General features: G+C 39.6%; 1 protein-coding gene across 1 annotated transcript in view; it reads right to left on the minus strand.

Moving 5' to 3' along the window:
* LOC144019058 (disintegrin and metalloproteinase domain-containing protein 9-like) overlaps nucleotides 1–21,376 on the minus strand; it is a 33,241-nt gene that overhangs the window by 3,679 nt on the left and 8,186 nt on the right. The window contains exons 5-23 of the mRNA XM_077521868.1: nucleotides 19,315–19,391; nucleotides 18,986–19,175; nucleotides 17,620–17,685; nucleotides 17,392–17,463; nucleotides 15,948–16,117; nucleotides 15,785–15,866; nucleotides 14,136–14,269; nucleotides 13,890–14,061; nucleotides 12,531–12,623; nucleotides 12,315–12,419; nucleotides 10,324–10,414; nucleotides 10,139–10,244; nucleotides 9,070–9,253; nucleotides 8,920–9,000; nucleotides 5,614–5,719; nucleotides 3,101–3,248; nucleotides 1,125–1,227; nucleotides 769–798; nucleotides 623–678 (exon numbers count right to left, since the gene is read on the minus strand). Coding sequence (XP_077377994.1) covers nucleotides 623–678; nucleotides 769–798; nucleotides 1,125–1,227; nucleotides 3,101–3,248; nucleotides 5,614–5,719; nucleotides 8,920–9,000; nucleotides 9,070–9,253; nucleotides 10,139–10,244; nucleotides 10,324–10,414; nucleotides 12,315–12,419; nucleotides 12,531–12,623; nucleotides 13,890–14,061; nucleotides 14,136–14,269; nucleotides 15,785–15,866; nucleotides 15,948–16,117; nucleotides 17,392–17,463; nucleotides 17,620–17,685; nucleotides 18,986–19,175; nucleotides 19,315–19,391 — 2,066 coding nt within the window. The remainder of the gene's footprint in view (nucleotides 1–622; nucleotides 679–768; nucleotides 799–1,124; nucleotides 1,228–3,100; nucleotides 3,249–5,613; nucleotides 5,720–8,919; nucleotides 9,001–9,069; nucleotides 9,254–10,138; nucleotides 10,245–10,323; nucleotides 10,415–12,314; nucleotides 12,420–12,530; nucleotides 12,624–13,889; nucleotides 14,062–14,135; nucleotides 14,270–15,784; nucleotides 15,867–15,947; nucleotides 16,118–17,391; nucleotides 17,464–17,619; nucleotides 17,686–18,985; nucleotides 19,176–19,314; nucleotides 19,392–21,376) is intronic.

A 21,376-nucleotide genomic window follows, 5' to 3' on the forward strand; every position in this document is an offset into this window, starting at 1 on the left:
TCTCCGGGTGGGACGCCAACCCGCGGCGCCAGCACCGAGCCGAGGGCAAGCGATGTCTCGCCAGTGCCCATTTACACTCCTTTATTAAACAAGACCTTTTCTTTTTATGCCGCTTTTTCGGCTGAAAACCAGGATCGACTCATGTTGACGACTCGGAAGCCACGTTTCATCTCGAGAGGTTTTACAAGACTTCTTGTCAAATTATTGAATGAACTCGGCTCGTGTGGGGTGTGTTGATTGTGCAGTGTGTCCGCACACCACGCACGGTACGTTCAAAACTGAAACTCCCGTGATTTTTTCTCCTCACGTGTGGTGTCTGTCAAAGATTGGAAATCGGCTGACAATTTTAAAATCTTGCCGTGTGAACCAGGCTTTAGCTAAGATTCATGCTCTGACAAATAAATAAATAAATAAAGCTAGCTGCTCTGTTAAGTGCTATGCAAACAGCTGCGAAATGCACAAACACAACAGGTTTTGTTTGTGACTAAGTGCGATGCTAAAGATTTGGTCTTTCGGACTCCAAAACAAAAGCACAAAGAGGCTAGCTGAGATGCTAACTGTTTTTTGCTTTCAAGCACACATGCTACGTCACGCAAAGAGCATTGTCGCCGTTGACGCTTACAGAGGCGGCGGCGGCCTGACGGCGTGCGAGGTAGCGCTCCTGCTCTTCTCCGCCATCTGAACACACACACACAGTCACATAAACACACACATACGTTACACACACTCAGCTACACGACGTGTTATTCGAGTGAGCTTTCGTTTTACCTCGTGTGGCGGCAGAAGCTGACTGTGTTGCTGGATGACAAACACAGGACAAAAAATTACGAGGAGGAATGCGTGACCGCACGACTGGACTAGTAACATATACACCACATGTAACAACACAACATTTGTGTTTACAATTTATCTCAACTAGTAACACATTTTTGTAATTATGCAACTAGTAACATACATTTGTAGCAACACTACTGGTGACACTTTTTAATGAGATAAATATAAAAACATTTTGTAGCACTTACTGGACACACCACAAGCCAACTAGCTACACACACACCCCTACAGCCCCCCCCCCCCCCCCCCCCCACACACACACACACACACACACACACGTGCATACACACCTCTTTGCGCGTATGTACTGCATCTTTAAGGATGTTGTCGGCGCTGCCGCGGGCAACAGGAGGCGGTCCTCTGCCGGGATTGGCCGACGTTGCACCGTCAGGCCTGCCCACATCATGGGAGGGGTTAGCACACTCATCTATATATAGATGACTGGGTCACCGATAGGCCGAGGTCACAAGGCCGCCATATTGCTCCTCCCAAGAAACGTTTCTTGACATACCATCCGATACATTTACTGCTCGCGAGGTGGGAGGAGCAAGATGGCCGCCGTGTGACTTCAACGGCTTGCGGCGTGTATGGGCTATCGGCTATCCAGTAGGGGTGGGAATCTCTGACATGAGGCCGATTCGATATGTATCTCGATACACAAGTTGCGATTCGATTGAAAAACGATTATCTTTCAGAACAGAACGGTTCGATACGGTTCGATTAAGTTTGGGAACGATACAATTTTCGATTCGATACGATTAATTTAAATATTCAAAACTTATAGTGACATTTGTTGCTTGTAAACATTAATCTTAAAACACCACAAATTTTTACAGTATCTACAAATGTGTTAAAAAAGAACAACAACAATGTCTTCTATATTTTTATATATTGAATCAATTATTTAAATGGACCGGAACAAAGGGCTGGGCGATATGACTGAAAAATGTATCAGTTTAAATATTTATTAGTTGTTATTGACAGTTATAATTGTTTTTTGTTTTGTTTTTTTAATTCAAAATCAGGATCAGGAAAACAAAAGGCTGATAATTCAATTGGAAATATAAATATTTAACCATTGAAAAGACACCAACACAATTAAACAGAATATGTCCACATTGTGAAGTATTTCAGAAACATAAATTTAAGACATGAAATAAACCTACCGTCCAGCCAAAAGAAATATGAAGCCACCTTATGGAACAATAAATCTATCAAACACATTTTAACCACTTAATATATCCAAAAATATTTCCAAAAGTGCCCTAACCTTTTTATCAACAATTTTTGTTTTTAACAATTTTTGTTTTTAACAATTTTTGTTTTTCTTTGCCATCACATTCATTTTTGTTAATGTATGACATCTTTTTTGTTTTTTTAATCTGAGACACGATGATGACCACGGAATCACTACTGTTGGTTTTGTTTTTTGGGCTGTCGTTCATTTTGAGTTTGATGATGTAATTGCAGGCACGTCTCAGTTCTCCGATCTGCTGCTCATGCTAGTTGTGTACATTGACAGGGAGCCACAAACTGAGAAATTAGATACTTGCAGTGTGCTTTTAGCTTAGCTGGTGTGTTGGCTGTGGGACATACCTGTGTCGCTTGAATCCATGCATTGGATCGTCACAGGAGTTATTCTTTTTGGCTCGCGCGCAGTACCAACGCCGGCCCGGGACATACAAGTGCACCGAGAGGACTCGATAGCCATGGGAAATACCGAGATGTACGGCACCGGCTTCTGCTAACTGTCTCCATTTGCATGTTGTCACTCGTTGTGCGCGACTGCGCGCGTGCCGTGTCGCGAGCACGGCGTTGACGGTAGGCGGGCCCCCCTCCCCCCCCAAAAAGGTGCGTAACGTCTTTGCATTATGTTTGCAACATCCGGGGAATGAAGCGTCTCTGAGCGCTACTTTGCTAGCTCTCTGTAAACACGGAAGTAGATTGAATGGTGATGCTACTGAAATGTAAACAAAACAAGTAGAGCACGGTGCAGAACTCTTGCTATTGTTATGAAAACCATAAAGCCTCACTCACAACCGATTCACAGCAACGCGATATCCGGTCCACAGCTTTACAAGTAATGTATCTAAGGATTCCCGGCGGATTTTGTATCGGTTGACAAGTCTGCTACCGATACGGCCGTTTAGCTCCCCTTGACGACCGATGGTTCGGTCGAATCGTTTTTTTGTCCCACCCCTACTATCCAGTCATATATACAGGTTAGTGTTTCATAGACAGTTGTTTGTTATTTGCTTTGACTCACCGGTAACCCTGAGAGCGCCCCCTGCGTGCGAGGCCGAGGCGCTGCAGCAACTGCTTCCGGCGCAGGAAGGCGACGGCGGCCAGCGCGGCCAGAGGAAGGAGCAGGAAGAAGAAGACGAGAAGACCGTCCCTCAGCGAGTGGTCTTTGTCTGCGCAGGGCAAACCCACAAACACACACAGCACACGACTTAGCGCTTCCTTGTGGCCAGGTAGGAAATTGCGGGCTTTATTCCGCATGTCCACCCCCCCATTTTAACGTTCTACACCATATTTGCTGTTTAGCATCACGTCTAATGGAGAATATTGACGCCATATTTAATGTTTAAGGTAAAATGGTGTCATTCGGCATATTTACATATTTTGGAGGAGGCCTTCACACATATGTTATTCACTCTTTATTTTTCTTATTCTTATTATTCAACTTATTCCGCCCACTTTTTCGGCGTCTAACTTCTTCCACATTATTCATCTGATTTACTTCATTCCAACTTCAATACATGCCAGTAATTCACGCCATGAGCTATTTCAGCTTTTCAGTTCCAAAATTCACACCTTCTCCACAATTCCTGATTTCGTCGCCGATTATTCCCACATTCTACATTTTCCATTTACTTCCACATTATTCATCCGATGGACTTCATTCCGACTTCAATATATTCCAGTAATTCACGCCATGAGCTCTTCCAGCTTTTCAGTTCCAAAATTCACAATTTCCGATTTTGTAGCCGATTGTTCCCACATTCTACAATTTTCCATTTACTTCCACATTATTCATCTGATTTACTTCATTCCAATTTCAATATTTTCCACCAATTCAAGGCATGAGCTCTTCCATCTTACCACGCATGGCGGCCATTTTCCAACTTACCATGCAAGGCGGCCATTTTAGACAAATGATTAGATATGCCCAGGATTCTCGCCAACCTGGCCCCCCGGGGCGGTGGCCATCTTGGCCAATTGATTAGGTATGCCTGGGATTCTTGCCAGGATATGCCCCGATCTGAACAGGAAATTACCTAATATCAAGAGGAAGTGACCCGATTTCAACAGGAAGTGACCTGATTTCAACAGGAAGTGACCTAAAATCAACAGGAAGTGACCTAAAATCAACAGGAAGTGACCCAAAAGTGACGAGATATCAACAGGAAATGACCCAATTTCAACAGGAAGTGACTAATTTCAACAGGAAGTGACCCAGAAGTGCTAATGCTAATGCTAGGTTAGCATGCTAATGCTAATTGAGCATGATAATGTTAAGTTAGCATGTTAATGCTAATGTCAAGTTAGCATGTTAATGCTAATGTTACCTTAGCATGCTAATGCTAGGTTAGCATGCTAATGCTAATGTTATGTTAGCATGCTAATGCTAGCTTAACATGCTAATGCTATTGCTAGCTTAGCATGCTCATGCTAAGTTAGCATGCTAATGCTATCTTAGTTAACTAATGCTGATGTGACCTGATTTCAACAGAGAGTGGCTATTACTCCATTGCTCACTCGATTCCTCAATCTTTACTCCATTGCTTATTTAGTTTGCCACTCCTTACACCATTGCTACTCGATTCTACCCCCCTTACTTCATTGCTTACTTAATTCTTCTCACTTTACTCCATTGTTTACTCAATTACTCACTACTTCCTCCATTTCTTACTTGATTTCTTCCTTGTTTTCTTGTTTCTTACTGATTTTGTTTTTACTTTTGTGCTATTTTTCTTCCTTCAACTGCTTCTAGATTTCTGTATGAATTCAAACCATTCCAACTTTAGCATTTTCAGCTCATTCCAGGTCATTTTATATCATTCCACTTCATTCAATATGATTCAACATCATTCAACATCGTTCAACATAATTCAATATCATTTGACATCATTCCATGTCATTCAATATCATTCAACATCATTCAATATCATTCAACATCATTCAATACTATTCCAAATCATTCCACAGGTTTTCATTCAGCTTTCCAGCATTCACACGCCATTTCTCCAGAAATGGCATTTTCTAGTTTTAAAAATTGAGTTTAAATTTCATGACCATAGTGTATTTAAATGCTGTTTTTAATCTCAATGGGACATTAAAATAAAGGTGAAATCAAATAAATAGTGTTGAAAAAAATAGCTCCTTTTGATGACAAAATGTTAATAGCTCAACAAACGTTTCTATTTTTCTTTTTCTGGAAAAAAATGAATTTGGAAATGTGAGGATGCAACCCACTGCTTGTGATACATGATAACATCAGCATTAATTTTGACAAAAAAAATAAATAAAAAAATTTAGTTGTAGTCATAGTCTTGACTGAAATTAATTCAAGTTTTAGTCATAATTTAGTCATCTTAAACTATAAAAGCTATAATAACCCTGATTAGAAGTAAATTTTAGATATCGTTAGCATCTCAATGAATGGCTTCTATTTTAGTTTTCGTTTTATTTTCGTCTGGAAAAAAAAAATTCTTGTGGTGAAAATTTTCTGACGAAATTATCACCGGATAACGTCGCACTTCCGTCAAGTATTACCGTTCCAGGTGGGCCCGCTGTCCACGCTGCCTCCGTAACCTGCCAGCTCACAGAAGGGCGGAGCCCAGCCGGCCTCGCAGTGACAGTTGCGGTTGTTGTTGCACACCTGACGACCCACACAAGGGGACAAGGACAAAAGTGTGAGCATCAAGTGTTAGCATCAAGTGTTAGCATCAAGTATTAGCATCAAGTGTTAGCATCAAGTGTTAGCATCAAGTGTTAGCAGGAAGTGTTAGCATCAAGTGTTAGCATGATGTGTTAGCATCATATGTTAGCATAAAGTATTAGCATCAAGTGTTAGCATCAAGTGTTAGCATGATGGGTAATATCAAGTGTTAGCATGAAGTGTTAGCATCAAGTGTTAGCAGGAAGTGTTAGCATCAAGTGTTAGCATGATGTGTTAGCATCATATGTTAGCATAAAGTATTAGCATCAAGTGTTAGCATCAAGTGTTAGCATGATGGGTAATATCAAGTGTTAGCATGAAGTGTTAGCATGAAGTGTTAGCATGAAGTGTGAGCATGAAGTGTTAGCATCAAGTGTTAGCATCAAGTGTTAGCATCAAGTGTTAGCATGAAGTGTTAGCATCAAGTGTTAGCAGGAAGTGTTAGCATTAAGTGTTAGCATGATGTGTTAGCATCATATGTTAGCATAAAGTATTAGCATGAAGTGTTAGCATCAAGTGTTAGCATGATGGGTAATATCAAGTGTTAGCATGAAGTGTTAGCATGAAGTGTTAGCATGAAGTGTGAGCATGAAGTGTTAGCATCAAGTGTTAGCATCAAGTGTTAGCATCATATGTTAGCATAAAGTATTAGCATCAAGTGTTAGCATGATGGGTAACATAAAGTGTTAGCATCAAGTGTTAGCAATGTGTTAGCATGAAGTGTTAGCATGAAGTGTTAGCATGAAGTGTGAGCATCAAGTGTTAGCAATGTGTTAGCATGAAGTGTGAGCATGAAGTATTAGCATCAAGTGTTAACAATGTTTTAGCATGAAGTGTGAGCATGAAGCGTGAGCATGAAGTGTTAGCAATGTGTTAGCATGAAGTGTTAGCATGAAGTGTTATGCTGCGTTCTCACCAAAAGCGAGGGACGGCGATTCGGCGGCGCGTTTGCATTGTAGTCAATGGAGTTCGCGCGCAACGGAACAAAAGTGCGTGGGGCGGCGCGGAAGACGCGTTTCGCGCGTTGGGACGCGGTGTTCAGCAGCGAAAATCCGCACATTCGCGACGAAAATCCGCACATTCGCATATTCGTCGAAGTTCAAAAAATTGAACTTTTTTCGCGTTTCGCCTCGCGGTAGCCAATCAGCTTCGAGTACGGGCCACGTCACACACAGCGTTCTCTCTATTGTCACCCCGAGTGCAACAACACGGCCAGCCGTGACAGAATGATGATCAAGAAAGTGCTGGTAAGTCTGTTTACTTGCTTTTGAACTGTACCAAGTTAGCAGCAGTGCTTATTATTTAGTGATGGCAAAATGAAGCCCCATAAAGCAGTGAAGCCCTGCAGTTAAATACTTCACACACAAGATGATTCATTTCCTCGACTACGCCATCATGTGGACAGAAAAATGTATAACATGCTTGGTGCATGCGATAACATGGTGGGGTGTAAATCATGCTCTAAATAATACAAAGGAATATATATTTGAAGAGTGTTTTAACATGAATTGTTCTGTGTTACTTTGTCTATGTTTGTGCTTATGCAACAAGTGAAAATGTGAAATGAGGTAAAATAAAGTGCTTATTCATTTTTATTTAAAAACAATATTTTTTCCAATGTTTTTGGACTCAGGCTGTTTCTTTTTTTGCAGAGAATTTCACCTGCTTTGGAAAAAAATCTTTCACATGGTACTGATGAAGCAGGGTGCATCGATATGAGATAGCAAGTTTGTATAGAATTGGACGCGAATATTTCTGTGATTCCCAGTACTGAAGGGGACTTTCAACTGTGAACAGAAAAATGTAAATTTTATGTGTTGTCACATTTTATTTTATTTTATTATTGGAATCTGTTAAAAGAGTACCGCTAATTGCAGTGCATTACCTTCTGAGGTGAGATCTGCTCAAAGTGTTCCCAAACAAGGGAAAATCTCCTCTTTCTTGCTGGTTCCATCGCAAAAAGAAGCTCGTCAAATCGAATGCCAAAAGCAAAAAATAAGTAGCGCAATAAGGGACCCGAAAACACAAAAAGTGAAGGGGAATCCATAGCGTTTCTTTGCCGCTTTTATTTCGAACTACACTCAAACCTAGCGAATCATTTCCTGAATCAGTCACGTGGTACACCTGCTTCGTGGGGCTTCAAACGTCACCACGTACGTCATCAACACACGCATTGACTCGCCGTTCATGAACCACTCATCTACATTATTCGGCACACGCTTCAGGGATTCGACCCGAGAAGCACATCACTATTATTATTAACGCCAAAGCTATTTTTAGCTCAAATGCCGGCCGCCCGATTGCCACTAAAAAAGCGAAAGTGCTATCACGTACCTCAAAAAAGGAGAAAATTGTCACGCTGCCACCGGCGTGGCGGTCCATGCTCTTATTTTTGTAGTTATGTTTCCTGTTTTGTTTTGAAGTTCTGATTCCCCTCTCATCTCAGGTCACTTGCCTTTCCTGCCGCTCACTAATCACCGGTCACCGCCCATGATTATCGCCACCTGTCACGCAATAAAAGCCATCAGCATTCTCCCCTCCGTTGCCGAAGCGTCCTCACAGCCCTTGAACCACAGCCCTTGTTTTATGCCTTGCCTTGCCTTGTCTTGCGCCCTTAGTTTGCCCCTTGTTTTCCTCCCTAGTGGAGCGCTTTCTGTTGCCCCCGTTCTTGAGTGCCCTTTTTGTCTCTCCAGTTTGGAGCTTTTTTTTTCAGCCTTTTTTCCCTCTTTAAGAGGCGTTTTGATTTTCCGGTCATTAAAACTGTAGCCTTGTTGGCCAACTTTATATCTGCGTCTGAGTCCTCCCTCCTCTCGTCGTGTCAAAAATAGTGCCAGGGCTGTTTAGTCCCAGGAAAGAACTGAAAGTAGTTGGCGGTGCTCACTTTTTGTTGACTCGCTAAAGTGCTCCACTTCCTTGTTCACCAAGGGACACGCCTCCTCCGCTCCGGTGAGCACGAAAGCGTGAATGAGCAGCAACCGTTCCAAAAAACATTCTACGCGGTCAAACGCTCGCGAATGAAGTGTTCCAGTTCACCTTTTCGGATTTGGTGAGAACGTAGCATTAGGATCAAGTGTTGGCATCAAGTGTTAGCATGATGCTACGTAGCTTGTCAGACTTGTCAAAGTCGCGCACGTTCTCACCCCGCGCGCGTGACACTTGTCATCGGCGTCGCAGTCAAAGTTGAGGGCGTCCACGCTCTGACATTCAAAGTTGAGGCACACCTGAACGCAGAAGCCGGCGGGGCAAAGTGGGTGCGGTGTCGCCGGCTGGTGCCATCGCACGTCTTTTACCTTGTCGTGGCCGCACTTAGTGCCCTGGTTGACCATGCCGGGGTCGGGCACATCCGAGCCCAGCATGAAGTCCACCCCGGAGCAGACGGCGCCCCCGATGGGCGTGCTGATGATGGACGGCTCCTTGCCAAACGCTTTCACGCCCTGGACGTTGGCGCACTGAAGTTTGCCGCACAACGCGTTTCTAGGAGGACATATCAGCAAAACTGCAAATACATCTTTCTTTCTCCCCTGCTTTTTCCTGTTGTTGTTTTCTCATCCTTTCTCTCTCTCTATTTGGTGCTCTATCAAACTCTCCATTTTTCCCTCTGGGGCGGAGCTTTTTCTCTCTGTCCTCTTTCTGCTCTATTTCTCTTTCTCCCTCTCTCCTGTCTTTACACTCTCTCTTTTCATCTGACTTTTGTTACACTCTTCTCTCATTCTTTCCCCATCTCCCGCTTGCCATTTTCCCATTCGCTTGCTGTTTTTCTCTCCCATTTTATTTCTTATATTATTGACATTTTATCAATATGTCATCTTTTTTTTTCTGCGACAGAATGTCCACCTCTCTCACTCTTCCACTCTTCATTGATTTCTCTTTTCTTTTAGTCTCTCTCTCTTTCCCTCCCTCTTCTGTTTTTCTCTCTCTCTCCCTCCCTCCCTCCCTACTACTCTCTCTGTCTCGCTCTCACCCTCCCTCCTCCTCTCACTCTCTCCCTCCCTCTTACTCTCTCTGTCTCTCCCTCCTTTTCTACCTCCCACCCTCACTCCTACGCTCTCTCTCTCTCTGTCCCTTCGTCTCCCCCTTGCCCCCACTCCCCCCCCCTCTCTCTCTCTCTCTCTCTCTCTCTCTCTCTCTCCTCGTCCCTCCCTCCTTCTCTCTCTGTCTCTCTCTCTCTCTCTCTTGCTCCCTCTCTACCTATTTCTCTCCCCTCTCTCTCCCACCCTCCCTCTTTTTCTCTCCCTCCCTCCCCCTTCTCTCGCTCTTTCCCTCCCTCCTTCTCTTCCTCTCTCTCTCTCTCTCCTTTTCTCTCTCTCTCTGTCTCTCTCTTTTGCTGCGTGTGTGTTTTGCGAGACGGTGCCTCTTTACCTGCTCTCGCACTTTTTGTAGCCGTAGTTTTGGTATCCGCAGTTCCCGAAGCGATCGCCTTTACTGTTGACTTCCTTGAAACAGATCTCTGGCGCCATCTTGGCCTCTATAGGAGGGGGTGTCAACACGTGCACACATCTGTCTGTCTCGTCCCATGTTCGTGCGTGTGTTTGCGTGCATCTTACTGGCTCCGAAGATGCTCTTGCACTGGTCGTCAGCATGCTGACAGCGGCCGTTATAACAGTACGCCTGCTCGTTCCGACACGGGTGACCGTTCTGAAACGTACACGGTGGTGATGTCACAGCTTAGTACAAGAAGAAAAAAAATAAATCAAGTGAAACTAGTATTCCTCCGAGTGGCCAAGGTTTGCAAAGGTCGTCGATTTTTCATCAGGGTTCGTTGAAGGTCGTAAGGTGTGTTTTGATTTGAACACGTTCAAAAGTTCTTGACAAGGAAAATCGATTGCAACCATGAAAACATTTAACATCATTTAACATTTCTTGATGCGATGTGAGCTTAAAACGAAGCATTTTTGACAGAAAAAAAAAAGATGAAACCAATAAGAACAAACAAAACCGTTGTGAAAACTAATTAGTTAAGTAAACTTTATGTAGCGCTTCTCACAGACAGGAGTGACAAAAAAGCGCTTCACAAAAAGAGGGCAGCCTCATACAAAGTCATATAACAATTATAATGGCATAAAACAAAAACTTATTTATACATATAGACACTTAGGGGCGGGAACCTGACGATACGATATGATATGCGATACAAGGTTCACGATAATAATGATGATCTCACAATATGACGGTACCACGATTATCAATATGTTGCTCAGGTCATAAATCCACGATAATCTCCGACAAAAATAATCATAAAATCGTAATATTATAAATAAATAATAAATACATTAATTCATAATATAATAAAAAATTTCTCTCTCTCTCTCTCTCTATATATATATATATATATATATGTATTTAAACAAAATAATAATAATAAATAATATATAATACTACTACTAATAATAATAACAATAATAATAATAAAAACTAAGCTGATGAGTCTTCTTCGCCTGAATACTTGCGTCCATTTCCCCGCCACTCTTATGAGGCACTCCCCCTAGTAGCCCACCAAGTAATTGCTCAATAAATCATGAACAAATGGGAGTCATTATAGTGGCTGTATATTCACTACAAATATTGCGACGCTTGCATAGACTTATTGATAATCTAGCGGGAGATTCTTGCATAGACGTATCGATAATCTATCGGGAGACAAAGCATCGCAATTTATGTTGCCATTTTCCCATTTATTTATGTTGTATCTTACTGTTTTAAAAATGTGCAGAAGTTGGCAAGTTGATTCATGTTAAAAATTCAACAGCTCTTAATTAATGTGAAAACTCAACTCAACTTTATTTATATAGCGCTTTCAAACAGCCTGAGCTGTCACAAAGCGCTTTACAGAAACACAAAAAACAATATAATATAACATAAAACATTAAACATTAAAAGAACACAACACACAATCTTTTATGGTTCGTTTACCAGTAAAGTTGCGCCATTTGACAATGTGCATCTGGATTGTACTTAACAAAATAAAAGCATTCAACGTTGTGCAAAGGTCCGGAGTCATTGTGATACAATTTAGAAGTAATAAATTAAACTAGAGAATGCAATTTTTGTAAAGGGCTGGGTTCAAGTTGTTGTTTTTTTAGTTTTAAAAATGTTTAGAATTTCACACTATACTTCATGAAAAAAAAATTGCTCTTCGGTACATATTTTTCATTTTAATACAATTTTATGAATTGTTATGAAATTACTGTATCAGTGACTAAAAAAAAAAGTAACAAAGTTTCTACCCACTTTTATGCTAACAAGAGTATGACAAATTACAATTTGTTTAAAACATTTAATTGTAAATTTAGATATAATGGAGATTTAAAATGTGCGATTAATTTGTGATTAATCGTGAGTTAATGATTGAAATCATGCAATTAAAAACATTTGTACACTTTTTTAGCATAAATACAAAACTAGTGAGGCAAAAAAAAACAACAGTATAAATTACAATAAGGTTTAATAAAACAAAAAATAGAAGTTAGTCCATTTGAAAAACTAAAAAAAAAAAAAAAAAAAAACGTGATTGAAATTGTGCGCACATGTGACTGACCTGCACAAAGACGTCAGTCTGGCAGAGCGATGAAGTTCCGTTGCAGAACTCGGGCAGGTCGCACTCGTCTGTGCCGGCGCGACACACCGTGCCGCCGGGCTGGAACTGCGCACGCACGCACACACGCACGCACCCCCCCCCACACACACACACACACACAGATGTAAGATGGCCGCCGCGGCGCATTTGACGTCGGCGTCGCTGCCGCGAGCGTACCCGACAATTGGAGCAGCACTCGCCGTCAGCGCACTCGGCTCCTGGCTTCAGTTTGCACGTCTTCAACTGGCAGCACGGGTCGCTCTCGCACTCCTAAAATTCAAAACAATTACAATCAACTAGCAACTTTATGGTTCACAATTTCACACATACACACACATATATATATATATATATATATATATATTATATTGAGGGGATTTACCTGCCTACGAGTTTTACAAGACTTAAGTGCTGCTATGCTAACATCGAATATCATCGCGTTAAACCAAGATCCCGTTTGAAACAAAACACACAACTCATTCATGAACATAACGATTTCCAGCCAGTAATTTAGACGTTTGTTTTATGTAACAAATCTTGCTCTGTAGAGCACTTTTGTGAGTCAACACAAACACTGCTGTTAGCTCCATACAATTCAACAGCAAGTAAATAGACTCACCAGTACTTGGATGTTTCTTTTTTTTTTTCACCTTTCTGTCCCAATTGCACGCCACCCCACGCATTTTCGTTCCAAGTCCATTGCTGATATTGCAAACGCGCCGCCGAAACGCTACACAACAACATGGTGTGTTGTAGCATGCTAGCTGATAGCTGTTCCGCATTGCCATGACGCGGCCCGTAACCATGGACGCGCTCCGTAACCATGGACGCGCCCCGTAACCATGGACGCCGCCGAGTCGTGTGAAAGCGACCGAACGGAACACAGACATATACACATGGCGGCACGGTGAATGACTGGTTAGCACGTCGCCTCCCAGTTCTGAGGACTCTGGTTCGAGTCCAGGCTCCGGCCATTCCTGGGTGGAGTTTGCATGTTCTCCCCGTGCCCGCGTGGGTCTTCTCCGGGTACTCCGGTCTCCTCCCACATTCCAAAGACATGCGTGATAGGTTAATTGGGCGCTCCGAATTGTCCCTAGGTGTGCGTGTGAGTGTGGATGGTTGTTTGTCTCTGTGTGCCCTGCGATTGGCTGGCAAGCAGTCCAGGGTGTCCCCCGCCTCCTGCCCAGAGCCAGCTGAGATAGGCGCCAGCACCCCCCGTGACCCTTGTGAGGAGTAAGCGGTCAAGAGGATGGATGTATATATATATATATATATATATATATATATATATATATATATATATATATATATATATATATATATATATATATATATATATATATATATATATATATATATACATATATAGTTTAAATGAATAAAATTTACTGTAGAAAGAAGAACTATTAAATATATAATAGAATTATAGATATTTTCTATTCTATTATAAGAATAACGTAAAATTGTTTGAACACAAGATTCTTTTTCCCGCAACCTTCCTTCGAGTACGGGAACGTCACTGCCGCACGTACGCACCTTTGCCGTTCCGCAGTCGCATTCTTCGCCGACGTCCAGCAGCCCGTTGCCGCAGTAGGGGGCGCTGTAGGCCTCGTCGGGCTGCGGCATGTTGAGGAGACACGAGCCGCCCGTGTGCAGCAGCATCTTCTCAAAGTCATCGGCGCTGCAGCTGCTGAAGTTGCGCGAGCCGCTGGCGTACGCACACACATCACGAACACACATCAGAGCTCGCTAACATGTGTAACGTGCATGTGTGTGTCTTACGTAGCGCTCCCGGTCATGATGCACGCTTGCGTGGGGCATGCGCAGGCGCGGCCGTCGTCGTGGTACATGCCGAGGTTGTGACCTAGCTCGTGGGCCACCACCGAGGCGAAGGCAAACACGTTGCTGTTCTTCAACTGCGCATACGCACGCGCAACACAACACAACACAACACAACACAACACAACACAACACAACACAACACAACACAACATTTGTTACCCTAAAAACATTTTTGTAGAAATTAAAAAAAAATTATATATGTATTTTTAGAATACATATTTTTATTATTTATTTTTTTAAGAATATTTATTATTTTTCATTTAATTATTATAATTATTATTATTATTATTATTAATGATTAAGGTGAAAAATAATGAAATATTCAAAAAAATATCCACGATCCATTTTTTAAAAATTAAGTCTAAAAGAGAGATGAAAGGTAGAAGAAAAAAAGTTTTAAAATGACCAAAAAAAAAAAAAAAAAAAAAGTCCCAAAAGGAAAACCTGAAAATGACCATAAAATGTCCATGAAATTACCCAAAAAATATCAGAAAACTTAATGCAAAAGTCGAAAATTACCATAAAATGTCTTTGGAACTGCCATAAGTCAAAAAATGTATTTTGGCAGAAAACCTTTTAAAAAATAAATACAAAATGTTCAAAATCAAAAGACAAATTTCTGCAAATTACCATAAAATATCCACAAAATTGCCAAAAATGTTATGAAATTGATACCAAAAAAAAGGTAGGGAAAAAAAGTAAAAAAATTGCCATAAAATATCTTTGTAAGCAAATGTATTTAAAAAAAAAAATTGCCATAAAATATATTTGTAAGCAAATGTATTTAAAAAAAAAAGGCACAATACCTTTTAAAAAGCAACTACGAAATGTCCAAAAACAAAAGACGAATTCCTGAAAATTACCATAAAATATCCACAAAATTGCCAAAATTGATAGAAAAAAATAAAAAATAAAAATAAAAAAAAGTACAAAAAAAGCCATAAAAAATGTCCAAAAAAGGAAGTCAGAAAATTGCCAGAATACACCTATAAAATTTCTTTGTACAATAATTGCTAAAAGTCAGAAAATTGATTTTAAAAAAAGGCAGAAAACCTTTTGAAAAGTAACTCCAAAATGTCTAAAAAGAAAAGACGGATTCCTGAAAATTACCATAAAATATCCACAAAATTGCTGGAAATGTCAGGAAATTGATAGCCATAAAGTAGGGAAAAAAAGGCATAAAAAATGTCCAAATAAAAGTGGCAGAAAATTGACAGAATACGCCTATAAAATTGCCATAAAATGTCTTTGTAATTGCCAAATGTCAGAAAATCTATTTTAAAGAAGGCATAAAACTTTTTTTAAAAGTACCTAAGAAAAGTCCAAAAACAAAAGACGAATTCCTGGTTTCCGTCATCACAATCTGAAAAATGTTTTGTGGCTCCACACGCATTTTTGCAGATTTAGTTGGCCTCAAAATGGCTGTAAAGATAGTCAAGCTTGCTGACCCCTGCCCGAGAGGTAACCACGGCAACATGTGATCATCTGCTGTATTTCCACCTTGGGTACTTTTCCTCACATGGTTTCGCTGTGCTCCCTCATGTGTACATGTTGCAATAAAAATAAAAAAAACATTTTCAAATACGTACCGCATTAATTCCGCCACCGTGACTTCGCGAGCACACGGTTCCAACAAACGCCATCCCCGCCGTCTCCCCAAAACTCTTCGTCCTGCATCATCATCATCATCATCATGACCATCATCATCATCATCATCGTCCTCCTCAGTGCGTGCGTTCGTTTTTCACTCACAGAATGAGCTGCGCCGAGTCGTGTCGCCGCCGAGGCAGCAGTTCCTTCTCCCGCCACTGGGTGAAGCGACTGAGCACCTCGCCGGCGCCCCCTTCAGTGCTGATTGGGTTCTGCCCGGTCCAGATCTCCAGGCCCACTAGGACCACGCGCACGTTCAGCTGCATGTAGATCTGCGGGTGCGCCAAGCCAAGCTTAGTTTAGTTCATTAAAGTTAAGAAAAAAAACCTAACTAAAATTCAAAAAACAATTTAGTTCACAAAATCAAATAAAAACGCAAATGCTTTTTAAAAAACGAAAACTAACTGAAACTATATTTGATGTGTACAAAACTAACTAAAATTATATCAAAAATGTCCTTCGTTTTCGTCTTTGGTAATTAATTTAATATTTGAGCCTTTGGGAATGATTTTAAAGATGATTTTAAGTAGATTGATTTTGATATTAACTGGAATAAGGGCAGCAGCCAATAGAAAAGCACCTTCAGCTGATGTTGCTCCTATGCTGTTTAAATATTGCGCACAAGTAATATACATTAAAAAAAAAACTCAAACTAATACTGAAACTAGCTAAAACTAAACTAAAATTAAGCATTTGTTAAATAACTAAAACTCATAAAAAAATAACCTGAAACCACCCTGAAAACTAATTAAAACAAAATTTAATTTATTTAATTTTTCTTTTTAAATAGTGCGCACAATACACATTTTTTTTTTTACTGAAACTAATACTAAAATGAACTAAAACTAAGCTAAAATTAAGCATTTATTAAATAACTAAAGCTAATAAAAACTAACAGAACCACCCTGAAAACTAATTACATCTAACTAAATTTATTTAATTTAAATGTATTTTTTAAATATTGCGCACAAGTAATACACATTAAGAAAAATAATAATAAAACTAATACTGAAACTAACTAAAACTAAATTAAAACTAAGCATTTATGAAATAACTAAAACAAATAAAAACTAAGAATCACCCTGAAAACTAATTAAAACTAACTAAATTTCTTTCATTTATTTAAGTTTTTTAAATATTGCGCACAAGTAATACACATAAAAAAACTAAAACTAATACTGGAACTAAAACTAAGCATTTATTAAATAATTAAAACTAATAAAAACTAACCTGAATCCACCCTGAAAACTAAAACTAACTAAATTTAATTAATTTCTTTAAATTTGTTTTTTAAATATTGTGCACAAGGAATACACTTAAAAAAAACTAAAACTAATAATAAAATGAACTAAAACTAAGCTAAAATTAAGCATTTACTAAATAACTAAAACTACTAAAAAGTAACAGAATCACCCTGAAAAAATTAATGAAAACTACATTTAAAAAACAAATCTCACAACGAAATCAAAACCAACTTAAATGAAAAATTCCAAAACGATAATAATATGCGCACAAAAACAATTGAGTGTGCGTGCGTCTTACTCACGGCGTCTATGAAGTTGGCCAAATGCACCATCTCCTCCCGCACTGCGCTGTCGTTCCTCTTCATAATGTTGTACTAACGGAAAGAATAATCACACACACACACACACAAAAAAAAATAAATAAATAAAAAAATAAATAAAAAAAATAAAAATTATTTTCTGTGGCGTGTTGCTTGACATGTAATGTGTGTGCGCATGCGTGCGAGTGTGGGCATGTGTGTCTGCGTCACCCTGTCATTGTCCACCACCAGCAGGAGTTCCACGTAGTGGGTGTGATGGAGGATGTCTCGCTTCACCTGGAAAGCGCACACGCATACATGAATTCACACGTAAATTCATTCACGTTTACTTTAGCGTGTGCATTCCTGTGACAACAAGTTGATATTTCAAGGATTCCAAGACTTTCTTTTCTCAAAATTCAAGGATGTAAAAATCCATTTCAAACACATTTCCACATGACGTGGCAGGAAATCCAATACCTGAGGTCAAAGGTTAGCCCAGTAAGTCTCAAGACTTGTGAAAATAACGCAAGATAAAAATATATCAAAGGAAAGGTTAATGCTTTACAGCAGTTGTAAACAAGTAAGAATGGTTTTATTATGTACACATAAATCAGTACAATTACCTAGTATTAGGGCTTTGCAATTAATCGAAATTCAATTACAATTTCAATTATTACGTTCCACAATTACAAATTAATACTTTTGTGGAGTTTTTGTTTTTAATTTATAGATTTTCACCTTTAAAAAAATAAGAATAATAATTTAATAAATTTTGCTTAATCCAAAAGGAACTTGCATAATTAGTGTTTTAAACAATTTTGTCTTCATATTTATTTTATTTTTTTTAACGTTTAATCATTTTCTTTTTTTGTGTACCAAAAAATAAATGATCGTTCTACTGCACAGTGCACATGCTGCACTCCAACTTCAAGTTTTTGACAACATAAATCATAGATAAATAAATATTATCAATTCTGTTTGGTCCAAAAGGAGCTTACATAATTATAGTGTTTCTATTTTTTAATTAATTAGCATTAATATTTTTAAATGCTTAAACAACCTTGCTTTGTATCAAAAAATAAGCATAATTTCAATTATTGCCAAAATAATCATGATCATTATTTTTCCCACAATCAAGCAGCCCTACCTTGTATACTTCATGATTTATTATTAATTTTTTTTATATGGACTTCGAGTGAATGAATAAATAAATAAATAAATAAATAATATTATAAATTCTGTTTGGTTCAAAAGGAACTTACATAACTAGAGTGTTTCTATTTTTTTTTAATTAATTGGCTTTAATATTTTTAAAGGCCTAAACAACCTTGTTTTGTCTCCAAAAAAATAATCATTTTAATAATCATGATTTCAATTATTGCCAAAATAATCATGATTATTATTTTTCCCATAATTGAGCAGCCCTGCCTTGTATATATTTTTTTTTGATGAATTGGGGAAGGGCTTCATTTTAGGCTTTCTATATATATATATATATATATATATATATAATTATTATTATTGTTATTTATTTATTTATTTTAAGTAATGGGCACATAAATGGGTATCATAAGGAACTTTTGTGTGCGTTCACCCTGGCGTGCGGCCGCATCTCCTCCCGTCGTAGCAAGAGCGCATTTTGGCTGCGGTTTCCATGGCGATGCGGCGTCCCGCATCCTCGCGGCTGCGACGTCACATCCCGAAGGCGGTACAGCAGGTGCTGCTCGGGGGCGGAGTCTAAAGGCTCGATGGCGTAGCTGTCGGCGTCCAGGTGCAGCACGCCTCTGATTCGTCGCAAGCGCGACACGGAAGATGGACAGTTATTAATAAATGACAACAAAATAGGTTAGAGCAACACGCAAAATGTGATCAATAAGCGTGTGTTGCATGTGTATGTGTTAGTTACGTGTAGGTGTGTGCTACCTGAGGCCGTTGCAGATGCTCATGGCGACAGACGAGCCCTCCATGCCTTCAACAAAGCCCCGATAATGACAGTGATTCTACACACAATAAGAAAGAAAGACACAAAACAACCATGTACTTAGAGTGACAAACATCGAAGCTACACACACATATATAGGTGTATATTAGGAGTTTGACAATATATGTCGATATCGCGATAAATCGTGATACTTTGTCTCCCGATAGATTATCGATACGCCTAACGCAAGTATGGCGATATTTGTAGTTCATATACAGCCAGTACTAACGGTAGGGGGGGGGGACAAAAAAACGATTCGACCGGTTCATCGTTCGTCAAAGGGAGCTAAACAACCGTATCGGTAGCAGACTCGTCAACCGATACAAAATCCGCCAGGAATCCTTAGATACATTGCTTGTAAAGCTGTGGACCGGATATCGCGTGGCTGTGAATTGGTTGCGAGTGAGGCTTTATGGTTTTCATAACAACAGCAAGAGCTCTGCACCGTGCTCTACTTGTTTTGTTTATGTTTCAGTAGCATCACTATTCAAGCTACTTCCGTGTTTACAGAGAGCTAGCACCTTTTTTAGGGGGTCCGTCCACAGTCAACGCCAGGCTCGCGACACGGCATGGTAGTGTGCATGCGCGCGCGCACACAGTCGCGCACAACGAGTGACAACATGCAACTGAAGACAGTAGCAGAAGCCAGTGCTGTACATCTCGGTATTTCCCATGGATATCGAGTCCTCTCGGTGCACTTGTATGTCCCGGAGTTGGTGCTGCGCGCGATCCAAAATAATTACTCCCGTGACGATCCAATGCATGGATTCAAACTACACAAGTATGGCCTACAGCCAACACACCAGCTAAGCTAAAAGCACACCGCAAGTATCTCATTGTGGCTCCCTGTCAATGTACACAACTACCATGAGCAGCAGATAGGAGAACTGAGACGTGCCCGCAATTACGTCATCAAATTCAAAATGAACGACAGCCCCCCCCAAAAAAAACAAAAAATAACCATGAACAGTAGTGATTCCGTGGTCATCATCGTGTCTCTGATTAAAAAAATTGTTGTTCATGACTTATTGAGCAATTACTTGGCAGGCCACTAGGGGGAGCGCCTCATAAGAGTGTTATTATTTATTTATATTATTTATTATTTATATTTATATATGTTATATTATGTAATTATATTATAATTATATTAATTTATATTATTTTTATTATTGTAATGTGAATTATTACTATTTTTCTATTTTTTATTTTTAGTATTATTTATTATTTTTATTTATTTATTTATTTATTTATTATTTCATTATATTTTATTTATTTTATTTTTATTTATTATTTATTGATATATTATTATTATTTTATGATTAGTTTTATCGTAGATTATTGTGGATTTATGACCTAACCAATATATCGATAATCGCGGTATTGTCATATCGTGAGATAATTGTTATCGTAAGCCTTGTATCGCATATCGTATCTCATCATATATATTTTTTATTATTTATTTGTTGATTATTTATGTATTTTATTATTTATTTTATTTGTATTTATTATTTATTTATATTATATTATTATTTTATGATTAGTTTTATCGTAGATTATCGTGGATTTATGACCTGAACAATATATCAATAATCGCGGTATCATCATATTGTGAGATAATCGTTATCGTAAGCCTTGTATGGCATACCATATCGTTCGCCTCCTGCATTTGGGTCCACCACCACACTTCCGCGATCCCGACAGTATCATATCGTGAGGTATTCAGAGGCAGTGTTGCCGGTAACGCGTTACTTAGTAACGCGTTACTCAAAAAAGTTGCTTTCTAAAGTAACTAATAGTCTAACCCCGGGTTTTCACCGGTTGCGGTTGCGGTGCGGTTGCGGTGCGGTCCGGCGACGCAAGCAATTAGATTCCATTCATTCGAATGGTGCAGTTTACACCGCTTGCAGGTGCGTTGCGTGTCGACTGCGGAAGGCCTGCGGCGTGCCGCAAGCCTTCCGCAAGGATAGACCTATTTTCTATTTTTGCCGGACGCCGCAGCGGTAG

Source organism: Festucalex cinctus, chromosome 5 (assembly GCF_051991245.1).
Source record: "Festucalex cinctus isolate MCC-2025b chromosome 5, RoL_Fcin_1.0, whole genome shotgun sequence".
Taxonomy (NCBI): Eukaryota; Metazoa; Chordata; class Actinopteri; order Syngnathiformes; family Syngnathidae; genus Festucalex; species Festucalex cinctus.